This window comes from Schistocerca cancellata, chromosome 3, assembly GCF_023864275.1.
Source record: "Schistocerca cancellata isolate TAMUIC-IGC-003103 chromosome 3, iqSchCanc2.1, whole genome shotgun sequence".
Lineage (NCBI taxonomy): Eukaryota > Metazoa > Arthropoda > Insecta > Orthoptera > Acrididae > Schistocerca > Schistocerca cancellata.
In genome coordinates, this window is record NC_064628.1 from 98016826 (window position 1) to 98029532 (window position 12707).

The 12707-nt window shown below is 39.9% G+C and overlaps 1 protein-coding gene across 5 annotated transcripts in view; it reads left to right on the plus strand.

Moving 5' to 3' along the window:
• Positions 1–12707, plus strand: part of LOC126177098 (transmembrane protein 47) — a 370462-nt gene that overhangs the window by 342931 nt on the left and 14824 nt on the right. For all 5 annotated transcript variants that reach the window (XM_049924353.1, XM_049924357.1, XM_049924356.1 and 2 more), the window contains one exon: positions 4171–4357. In XM_049924353.1, the coding sequence (XP_049780310.1) occupies positions 4171–4357 (187 nt within the window). The remainder of the gene's footprint in view (positions 1–4170; positions 4358–12707) is intronic.

Consider the following 12707-nt stretch of genomic DNA (forward strand, 5'->3'; position numbering starts at 1 on the left):
AGTAGCTGATGTATTGCTTGTGTGCACATAATATGCCTTTAATGTAGTTCTCCAACCTCAGTTTTCACCCTTTAGCACTGACTATTCGTAATGCCCAAAAGTAGTGACATGATCCACGATTACAACATGATTTTTGAGCAGAGCGTCAAAGAAGTAGAAGCAGGAGAATACTGGTGGCCTTTTTTGTAATATTCAGCCACTTACCACTTTTTGAGAAAAGCAACGGTGGTCGGACCACATTTTCTTCTATTTGACTATTTACTTTAGTGTGTTTATTCCATATATTTTTAAATTGTGGGAATCAAAATTTTTCAATCCTTGTTAGATTTCTACGTTTATTACATGAAACAATAGGAAGAAGATCGAAGCTCGGTTGTCTCAGAAACCGGGTATTTTGAGAGGGTTTAACACTCAGGTTAAACTGGCGTTGAAAATAATGGGTATAACTGAAAACAGACTGAAAATGAAACTGAAAACAAAATAATTTAAAATAACCGCAACAAGTAAAGCAATAATGACACTCTCCCGAAACGATGTGCAACAACGGTATCAGCATTACCACGGTAAAGAGGGTTGTGGAATGCTTATTACAAGTCTTGACACACATACATTATTTTCTCTAGTGAAAAATAGAAAAGTGGGATAGTTCGACCCAGTGCCTGATTTGTGACGGCACGCCGTACCGGTACCTCTGACGAAATAATCAGAACCACAAATTTTTAGATGTACTACGACAGAACTTTTTCTTCGGTTGAATCGAGGTAAAACAAATGCTGTATTCACACTTTTAAGGTACTCAGAGTGTTAAAATGACGTTTTAAGACGTCTAAATTTCGGAAACACGTCATGGAAGGTCACATAACCCGAACCTCTTTTTATACAACTCAAACACTGGTTCAACCTATTCCTAAGAATGAAGTGCACGGTTGAATACTTGACACAAATTCAGTTTATATAACAAACACCGGCCAGGTTTTTCTAAACTGTGCCGGCCGAAGTGGCCGAGCGGTTCTAGGCGCTACAGTCTGGAACCGCGCGACCGCTACGGTCGCAGGTTCGAATCCTGCCTCGGGCATGGATGTGTGTGATGTCCTTAGGTTGGTTAGGTTTAAGTAGTTCAAAGTACTAGGGGACTGATGACCTCAGAAGTTAAGTCCCATAGTGCTCAGAGCCATTTGAACCATTTTTCTAAACTGTGGCTAAAATACTGCTCGTATTAAGGTAATTGAGGGCCGAAATTATGTGATAGGCGACCACAAGCATCAGCGAAGCATTTGCTGGCATTAACTTTTGATAACACTGTACAGGAAACTGGAACAGCCGCAATGAAAAGTCTCCCTGGATTCGGGATTCGCTTTCTCAGGGGCGCCGCAGTTTTCAGTACTGGGGCATTTGTTGTACACCGTGTACATCAGTGGCATATTGTCGTTTCTGTCTTCCTATATTGATAACCTCGAGCTTTACTTTAGAGACAGATCCGACGATGTCAGTACTGTCGTTACTCAAACGCCTTCAGTGCTCAAATGGGCACGAAATGTGTATTTAAACTAAATGAAAAAAAACTTCCGAAGTTACTTTAGTATCCCATCAGAAATTTAATTGCTTAATCAGTCAATTAATTCTAAATTTCGTGATTAGTTTTTCCTATTCTTCTTGAAGGCATCCCAGTACCACCACATCAGAAAAGAGTGAAGAGCTTTGGTGTAACGTTGAATAAGCACTTTAGATGGACAGAAAGCCACATGTAGAAAGGGGTTCTGCTTGCCTCTGTGCCCTGCAGAAGATTCAGAATATATTTCCGCAGAATGTGGAACTAATCATTAATGACTGTAGGTCTTACATGAGCGACGTTAGTCTGTTTGACCATGTCAGTGCTTGATACACCCAGTTAGGAGGCGTGCGGCTAGACAAATTATTTAAGTACCATGCACTATGTCTACTTCATTGTCTCCTTTAGTACGCATGCACCACAGTGCCCCGCATTAGAAACTGGGTACGTTTCATCTCATCACAACACGAAGTCTCACTTATTTTGTATCCCTCCTAAAAACTTCAACTGTACTTTGTGCACAGTTCAGTGCTCTGTAGCGTTTAAGAAAAAGCCGAAGAAACCATTTTGTGAACCTCGTAATTTTTTTGGGGTAAAAGTTAATTTCCCACTGGTAAACAGTAAAGCAAATGCTCCTATTTCTCCCGGTTACACGTAATTCTATCTCTGTTCCCTCCGCTCTCTAGTACACACGAGGGCGGTTTGAAAAGTTCTCTGAATCACTGCGACAGGTCAGCGCTAGCGCAGCTAGTTGTTCACGTGATAACAACAATGTTATCTCGGAACTCTCCCGTTTGGTCCGTGTGTGCATAAACAATATCAGAAATTGAGTCCGCCTTGATGCGAAACTCCTTGTTATCTGTTTGCATATTTATTTTCCCAAACTAGTGTCGGCGACAAAAATCACAAATATCACCATCATCAGTGGGTGATTTAAATCTTATTTATTGTATGTTATGGCGTGTTTTTAAGAATTATTCTTGCTGTTTGCGGCATATTTTCTGTGCTTTTATTCTGTTGCCGTCTTTTTCCTCAGCGTACGTCATGTCATCTGCAAATTCTTTGGACGGCATGTAGCTGATTCTATACACAGAAAAACAAAACTTGTGCACTTTGTTTATGATCAATAACATTACATAGCATAATATTCTTGATCATAAACAAAGTGCGAAAGTTTTTGTTTTTCTGTGTACAGGATCAGCTACATGCCGTCCAACGAACTTGCAGATGACATGATGTACGCTGAGGAAAAACGCACAGAAAATGTGCCTCAAACAGTGAGAATAATTCTTAAAAACATGCCATAACATACAATAAATAAGATTAAAAAATCCACTGATTGTGATATTTGTTGCTGAAGCTAGTTAGGAAAATAAATAAACAAATAACAAAGTGTTTTGCCATCAAGGCGGACTCGATTTTTAATATAGTGGTTGTTCACGTGACATTCATTGGACTGTTGTCTGTAAATACGTGCTACGTATGTGCTCTCCCTGCTCCCGCGTAGTGATTTGCGAAGATGGAAAATATAGATTCGAGCAGTGAATCAAGTACTTCGTCAAGAAAGGTATGAAAGCAAAGGACAGTCACACCGATTTCCAGAATACATTGGGGATTCTGCTCCTTCAATGCAACTGTTGCCAAGTGGGCAAATGAATTTAAATTTGGTAGGGAGAGCTTAGATGATGATCCATGCAGTGATCAGCCAAGATGTGTCACTGTTCCAGAAATCATTGCAAAAGTGCACAAAATGGTCATGGAGGGTCGCTGATTGAAAGTGAAAGTGCGTGAAATTGCTCACGCTTGCCACATATCATGTGAAAGAGTATATCACATTTTAACTGAAAAATTAGAAATGAAAAAATTATCTCCAAGATTGGTGCCGCGACTCTTGACGCTGGATCAAAAACTCATGAGAATGGACGTAGCAAAATTACAGGAACCAAGGTATGTATTGTTGCCACACCCGCCTTATTCATCTGCTATGGCTCCGTCAGACTTCCATTTCTTCCCCAAACTGAAAATTTTTCTTGGTGGACGAAAATTTACTTCAAACGAAGATTCGCTTTAAATGAAGATTTGATGGCCGGAATTGACAACTATTTTGCAGGCCTGGAGGAAACTCATTTTCAACATGGGATCAAGGCACTGGAACATCTTAGGACCAAATGCATTAATCTAAAAGGATACTCCATTGAAAAATAAAAAAAGTTTCGGTGATGTAAGTACTTTTTTTCCTATTCCATTCCGAGAACTTTTCATACCACCCTCGTATGTTCTGTGACGTTACTCTGCTCTCGTCCTCCAGCCCCCTTACGTTACGTCACTTTCGGGCAGTGACCTGAATTTAAATTTTCCTCTTTGCAATGGTTTTCCTACTTTCATTGACAATTAAAAACTGTGTGTCTTTTCTGCTATAGCTATTGCTGTTTCCACTATTTAAGTGGTATTTCTAGCTGTAAGAAATCGTATGACAGGCGTTTTGTGTGTTTCGTAACAAACATAATGTAAAGCAAGTGGATGTCTGGTAGAATGTAAGAGAGGGCGTGTGGCCCTTTCATGTCAAAGTAGACAAATAACAAAAATAAACATACAATAATAAAATATTTTCTCCATTTCAGGTGATTGCGTTCATCTGCGGCCTCATCGTGGTAATCTTGATGATAATGGCACTTGCATCGACAGATTGGTTGATGGCAGAGGGTTGGCGTCAAGGACTCTTTATGCACTGTATTGGTGAGAAGGCGCCTACACCACTTCCGTTTAATGTAGTGGACCAACCAGCCTGTTACCAAGCACGAAGTGTCGGTAAGTTTAAGCATTGTGCCTAGCATATTCTGATGATTACATTTGTCACTACACTTATTTTTTTTACAAATTTTAATTCGCCCTGTCTGCCACATGCGTGAAGTGAAGTGCCTGCGCTCATTTTTTTGGGTATTCTATTCGAGTTGTGAATAAAGGTTGAATAAAAAGAATAATTTGGTTCTTGTATGATAGTCTTATCTTCACAGACCATGTGCGAGTAGGTACTGTTTACTATAGTTAGACACTAGTCTTCAAACATTTACTACGTAACTGAAGGGACAAGAGACGCTGAATTGTGCTATTGAGCCCAGCCTCTGCAAAGTTTGTTTGAAGTATAAAATAACATTCGAACTTCAAAAACTAAATTGGACTTCTTAAACCCAAGAGCAAGACATTGCAATCTCTTAATAGGTAGTACACTTATCACAACGGCGTTTGGGCAGGTAAATGTTGAATATTCTGTTGTATACGAGTGCAGGAAGCAAAACAGTTGGTGAAGCAGAATACTGAATTAGAGGACACCGCAAATATACAGAAAAGTGATTGTGGCAGTAATGTGACATAGCATTTGTTCTTGATTAGGGACATATAACAACAATATCTTGTCTTCAGTCAAAATATTTTCGTTTACTAATTACTGTCAAACGTGTTTCAGAGCTACAACTCCATTTTTAAGGACTGTACAGACGTAATGGGCGTTACACCTGTGTAAGTGTCCCACCTACACCTAGCAATAACAGAATGATACAATTGTTAGATGTAATGAGAAAAGTGTTCCAGGCTGGATTAACGAGAGAACTAAAGCATTGTAGCGCACGAACACGCACATCAAACCAGACCTCTACAATAATGTTATATATATGAGGTACTTGCTGAAACTTTTTGACAAATTAAAACTGTGTAGCGGGCCTGTAATTAAGCCCAATACCATTGCTTAAGCAGAAGAATACGAGGGTGGTTTGCGACTTTACACTTGGTCCAGTGACCCTCCAGCATTTTCATCCCATCGGAAGAATAGGTTCTGTCAAACTCGGCAAAATACACGTCAGCTGCAGCCGTCACTTCCTCATTGGATGAAAATTCGTTCCCAGCATGCCGAAGTTTCAAGTTACGGAACAATTTCAAACGATCCATCAGTAAAGCATAATAGGGTTGCATCAAAAGTCACAAATCGGCGCTCAGATCTTGCGTATTGCGATTAAACATCACCAGACGTTGTGTTGAAATGTTGGGCCGGATGCGCTTTTGGTCGACTGTGAGCAATCGCGGCACACACCTTCAGAGCCAGTTTTCCATGCAGTTCATACGCATGCAGTCTCAGCAATATCACGACTTTTTATTGTGCGGTCTTTCCTTACCATATCGTGGATTTTGTCAGTGGTTACCTTTATGATAACCTTAACTAGATGGCCGGAGCGTGCTTAGTCTTCGTTCAAATTCATTAATCCGAAAATAAATGGTCTTTAACGATGGTGCAGAGTCTGGGTGAACTTCGCCAAATCCTTTTTTGATTTGTAAGGCAGTCGAGCCCTCCAAATGAAAATGTTTAATAACAGCCCGAAACTGAATAATGAACTATACGCGGTATGTTGTTGAAATTCTTTATACGATCTTTGGAAGAGTCAAGCTTATCAAGCACGAAGACACAGCAAAAATGTTCAATTCCTTCATGGAAATTAAGACTGCCGTCGTAAATAAAAATTGAAAATAACTAAAATATTTAAAATATTGTTAAACCTAACAATTGTGTTGTTTCATTACTGCTACATGAAAAACTGAAGCAGATGTAATACCTTTTATGTCTATACAATCCTTGAAAACGGAGTTCTAGCACTGAAACGCGTTAGACAGTAATCAAAAAATAAAAATATTGTGATTGAAGACGGAATATTATTAGTAAATATTTCCCTAACCTAGAAGTTACAATCACAGATAGCACACAACGTACCATCTATTATTAGCGCATTTGTAATTGTGAAAATAAGGTATGGGGAATGCTTTGCAACAAGTGCTGTATTTCCTCTTCTTTTATGGTCTAAGTTTGCACCAGCAGACACCACACATGCCCGATACTGATGGAACATTGACTGCCGGACATACTCGAATACATCGAAAGTTTCTTTGATTGCAGCAGCTGCACATATGATTTTTGTGACGAGATCCATTTGCGACTCCACAGGATTGGAATAAATGAGATCTCGTCGCTCCCCACAGAAAGAAATCAAAACATGAGAAACCCGGTAAGCACGGGAGCCAGGGAACCAGTCCACCGCGTCCACTCCATCGATGTGGGCATGACTGATTCAAATACCTAAGAACAGTGTGCCCAAAATAAGCAGGTGTCCTATCATGTTGGAACCACATGCTGCGCCTCACATTTGCTGGAACATCTTCAAAGAAGCCAGGAAGAACCTATACCAGGGAAGTCTAAAAATTTTGCGGTAGTCAAGTGGGGTGGTAAAATGTACGACCTGACTAAGCAGTTGTCGACCAAACCCGTCCACACGCTAACTGTGAAGTGATGTTGTGCCCCATACACAGTGGGGGTTTTCTGGTGCCCACAAATGGTCGTTGTGGTGATTGAATAAGTCATCCCTAGTGAATGTGGCCTCATCAGCGGAAAACGTGTAAATGACCACTTTGCTGTAGAACACTGTGCAAAATGCACACGTGCAGGATGGTCATTGCAGTGCAATAACTGCATCATTTGGAGATGAAAGGCGCGTAAGGAGTCGATGTTAAAGACACGCTGGACACTTCTAAGAGACATTAGTAAATCCAAGGGGACACATGCAGGTGCTTGGATTAGTCTCCACAGCATCCATGCCACTTAATATGCTATCTGATGTTTTCCCAGCGTTTTTCTAGCTTGTAAAATTCTTGGGTGACCAGCCAGGACACATAGTAATTACTCCACGATATTTCGGCAGACAGACTTGTTGCCATCTTCAGGAGGCCCCTTGTATCTGATGCTCAGCTGTTGTCGATGACCTTCATGTGCTGGCCATTACCCCTCTCCACCACTCTGCTCCAGTTGCTATCAGTGTGGCCACCTTGGTGGATTGTGGCAGTGGTGTGGATATTGATGCCCAGCTCTAAACTCTGGTCTCCAGTGTCCATGCTATCGCTGTCAGGTGCGGACCCCACTGCAAGGGAACACTTTTCTTTTTCTAGGTTCAGTGCAGGATTCCATGCCACCTCAGTTGTTGGCTGTCATCGTTGTTAATTACAACATCATGGATCCTGATTCCAATGGCACCTAATCGCGAAATCCCAGGAGGAGGAAGATTGCCCAAGTATTTTTGATGTGCTTGTAGTTCACAGTACGACCAGTTTTTATACTATTGTAGGCCATGGCTGATTTGGTGGTCTGGCGTGGTTCACTGTGACATTTTCACAACACCTCTCTTCTACTGTGCTTACCGTTTCCCCATTGCATGCTCTGTTGCACTCGCAAGTGATTTCGTAGACTCCTGGTCCGCAAAACCCAAAATCGTACTTCAGTATATGTAATGGGGTCGATGTTGTAGTGGGTGAAAACAAAATACACTATTAACATCATTTAGCTCAGAATGTTGTTTTGAAGTGAAGTGCTCCAGTTGAGTTGAAAGGCTGTCTAGGTCGCAGATGGTGTTTTGCACACACTCGTTCACATAGCACTATCCTTCATGGTGGAAGCTGTGGTGACTACTCGAGGCATGTAGATAAAGATCACACATAGTGTCCCAGCTTGTCATCCGCTTTATGTTTCAGTAAGACATCAAAGAATGAGAGGATGCCATCTTTCACCTCCATAATAAACATTATTGGGGTGCAGCAAATTCAGCTGATTGAGAAATTCACTTACGCTGTCCTCTACGTGAGGTCAGGGAACAAGTGTGTCATCCATATAACGATAGAAACAAGTTGGTTTTTGTTGGCCATCTTCCAGGGATGATGTTGAGGAGGAGGCCCCGGAACACGGCCAACAAAAACAGACTTGTTTCTGTCATTATGTGGATGACAAGTTTGTTGCATGTTGGCCACATGTGCAGGACAGTGTAAGTGGATTTTTCAGTCACCTGAATTTGCTGCACCCCCAACATACAATTTATCATGGAAGTGGAAGATAGCAACCTCCCATTCCTTGATGTACTAGTGAGTTAGTTACATGTTCAATGGATCATTTTGCACAGTAGATCATAATGACGTGGAAAAAGTCATTTTCCCTTTATTCATTAAATTAATAGAAACTCTCCTATGGGGTAGGAGGAGTTGTCAAGGAGAAAGTTTCTCCGTTTGTTTTCAGATTATATTATGCTTTGTTTTCAGATTATATTATGCTTTCTGTTGGCCATTTTTATCGCTGGATAAGTTATCAAAAATTTTTGTTGTAGCATTGTGCGCCCTGTTTTGTGCTAAACATAATCTTAATGTGGGATAATGAATGTCATTTTTCCTCCTGATATTGTATGTATGTACATCATTGTTACTTTTGATCTAAAGAATTGTTTACAACAAACTACATGAACTAATGTGAAGCAGTAGTCAGAATGCCCAGCACATTAAACAGATGTGTATAAGATGAATTGATTGTGAGAACCACATATTATTCTTACAGCACATTTTTTGCACTATAATTTCTTTCTTAAAGTTCAGTTACTCCAGAACATTATTCCATACAACATTATTGAATGAAAATATGTGAAATATGTTAACTTACTGATTTCTCTCTTCCCAATTTTTGCTATGATCCTAAGTGGAACATGGCTGAACTAAGTTGTTTGTAGGAGTTTCAAAATATACTTTTTGCAGCTTTAAGTTCTCATCAGTATGAGCACCTAAAAATTTTTAAGTTTCTACTCTTTTTATTATTTTATCACCATGTGTTACACTTATCATTGGTGCAGAACACCTGAATGTGCAGAACTAATATGTTGGTCAGTTATTATTGGTTTCTCCATCTTAAGCATACTGCAATTTAATTAAAGGAATTTTACACCAGACTGTTTTGCTTTTATTTATAAAGCATCTTCTGTGGCTATTTTGCAAATTGAATACATAGGTTTGCACATTTTCAGTTGTGTTAGATTTTAAACACCATTTTGATTATAAAGTTGTGTAATTCACTTATGGTGTTTCTGCCTCCTGTTTACATATTCTCTACTCCATTGCTTCTTTGTCAGCAGAGACTGCTGTCAAAAGATGGCCATGCAAACATACATATTATGAATATGTTGTGTATTTTTAAAATTGTGCATAAGACCATGTGCAGAAAACAGTCAATGATACAGGTCTTTCATTTCTTTATGTCTGGTTTAATTGTTTACAATATTTGTGTTATCTGCAAAAAAATAATTCTACTTTTTTTATATTAGACGGAAGATAGTTTACTTGTTGTTGTTGTTGTCTTCAGTCCTGAGACTCGTTTTATGCAGCTCTCCATGCTACTCTATCCTGTGCAAGCTTCTTCATCTCCCAGTGCTTACTGCAACCTACATCCTTCTGAATCTGTTTAGTGTATTCATCTCTTGGTCTCCCTCTATGATTTTTACCCTCCGCGCTGCCCTCCAATACTAAATTGGTGATCCCTCGATGCCTCAGAACATGTCCTACCAACCGATCCTTTCTTCTAGTCAAGTTGTGCCACAAACTCCTCTTCTTCCCAATTCTATTCAATACCTCCTCATTAGTTATGTGATCTACCCATCTAATATTCAGCATTCTTCTGTAGCACCACATTTCGAAAGCTTCTATTCTCGTCTTCTCCAAACTATTTATTGTCCATGTTTCACTCCCATACATGGCTACACTCCATACAAATACTTTCAGAAATGACTCCCTAACACTTAAATCAATACTCGATGTTAACAAATTTCTCTTCTTCAGAAACGCTTTCCTTGCCATTGTCAGTCTACATTTTATATCTTCTCTACTTCGACCATCATCAGTTATTTTGCTCCCCAGTTAGCAAAACTTCTTTACTACTTTAAGTGTCTCATTTCCTAATCCAATTCCCTCAGCTTCACCCGACTTAATTCGACTTAATTCCCTTATCCTCGTTTTGCTTTTGTTGATGTTCATCTTGTATCCGCCTTTCAAGACACTGTCCATTCCGTTCAACTGCTCTTCAAAGTCCTTTGCTGTCTCTCTCACAGAATTACAATGTCATCGGCAAACCTCAAAGTTTTTATCTCTTCTCTGTGGATTTTAATACCTACTCCGAATTTTTATTTTATTTCCTTCACTGCTTGCTCAATATACAGATTGAATAACATCGGGGAGAGGCTAAAACCCTGTCTCACTCCCTTCCCAACCACTGCTTCCCTTTCATGCCCCCTCGACACTTATAACTGCCATCTGGTTTCTGTACAAATTGTAAGTAGCCTTTCGCTCTCTGTATTTTACCCCTGCCACCTTCAGAATTTGAAAGAGAGTATTCCAGTCAGCATTGTCAAAAGCTTTCTCTAAGTCTACAAATGCGAGGAACGTAGGTTTCCCTTTTCGTAATCTAGCTTCCAAAATAAGTCGTAGGGTCAGTATTGCCACGTGTGTTCCCATATTTCTACGGAATCCAAACTGATCTTCCCTGAGGTCAGCTTCTACCAGTTTTTCCATTCATCTGTAAAGAATTCGCATTAGTATTTTGCAGCCGTTACTTATTAAACTGGTAGTTCGGTAATTTTCACATCTGTCAACACCTGCTTTCTTTGGGATTGGGATTATTATATTCTTCTTGAAGTCTGAGGGTATTTCGCCTGTCTCATACATCTTGCTAACCAGATGGTAGAGTTTTGTCAGGACTGGCTCTCCCAAGGCCATCAGTAGTTCTAATGGAATGTTGTCTACTCCCGGGGCCTTGTTTCGACTTAGGTCTTTCAGTGTTCTATCAAACTCTTCACGCAGTATCACATCTCCCATTTCATCTTCATCTACATCCTCTTCCATTTCCATAATATTGTCCTCAAGTACATCGCCCTTGCATAGACCCTCCGTATACTCCTTCCGCCTTTCTGCTTAGAACTGGGTTTCCATCTGTGCTCTTGATATTCATATAAGTCGATCTCTTTCCTTCAACGGTCTCTTTAATTTTCCTGTTGGCAGTATCTATCTTACCCCTAGTGAGATAAGCCTCATATCCTTACATTTGTCCTGTAGCCATCCCTGCTTAGCCATTTTGCACTTCCTGTCGATCTCATTTTTGAGACGTTTGTATTCCTTTTTGCCTGCTTCATTTACTGCATTTTTATATTTTCTCCTTTGATCAATTAAATTCAATATTTCTTCTGTTACCCAAGGATTTCTACTAGCCCTCGTCTTTTTACCTACTTGATCCTCTGCTGCCTTCACTACTACATCCCTCAAAGCTACCCATTCTTCTTCTACTGTATTTCTTTCCCCCATTCTTGTCAATTGTTCCTTTATGCTCTCCCTGAAACTCTGTACAACCTTTGGTTCTTTCAGTTTATCCAGGTCCCGTCTCCTTAAATTCCCACATTTTTGCAGTTTCTTCAGTTTTAATCTACAGTTCATAATGAATGTGGTGAGAGTCCGCATCTGCCCCTGGAAATGTCTTACAATTTAAAACCTGGTTCCTAAATCTCTGTCTTACCATTATATAATCTATCTGATACCTTTTAGTATCTCCAGGGTTCTTCCATGTATACAACCTTCTTTTATGATTCCTGAACCAAGTGTTAGCTATGATTAAGTTGTGCTCTGTGCAGAATTCTACCAGTCGGCTTCCTCTTTCATTTCTTAGCCCCAATCCCTATTCACCTACTACATTTCCTTCTCTTCCTTTTCCTACTATCGAATTTGTCACCCATGACTATTAAATTTTCGTCTCCCTTCACTATCTGAATAATTTCTTTTATCTCATCACACATTTCATCAATTTCTTCGTCATCTGCAGAGCTAGTTGGCATATAAACTTGGACTACTGTAGTAGGCATGGGCTTCGTGTCTATCTTGGCCACAATAATACATTCACTACACTGTTGGTAGTAGCTTACCCGCACTCCTATTGTTTTATTCATTATTAAACCTACTTCTGCATTACTCCTATTTGATTTTGTATTTATAACCCTGTATTCACCTGACCAAAAGTCTTGTTCCTCCTGCCACCGAACTTCACTAATCCCCACTATATCTAACTTTAACCTATTCATTTCCCTTTTTAAATTTTCTAACCTACCTGCCCGATTAAGGGATGTGACATTCCACACTCCGATCCGTAGAATGCCTGTTTTATTTCTCCTGATAACGATGTCATCCTGAGTAGTGCCCGCCTGGAGATCCGAATGGGGGACTATTTTACCTCTGGAATATTTTACCCAAGAAGACGCCATCATCATTTATCCATACAGTA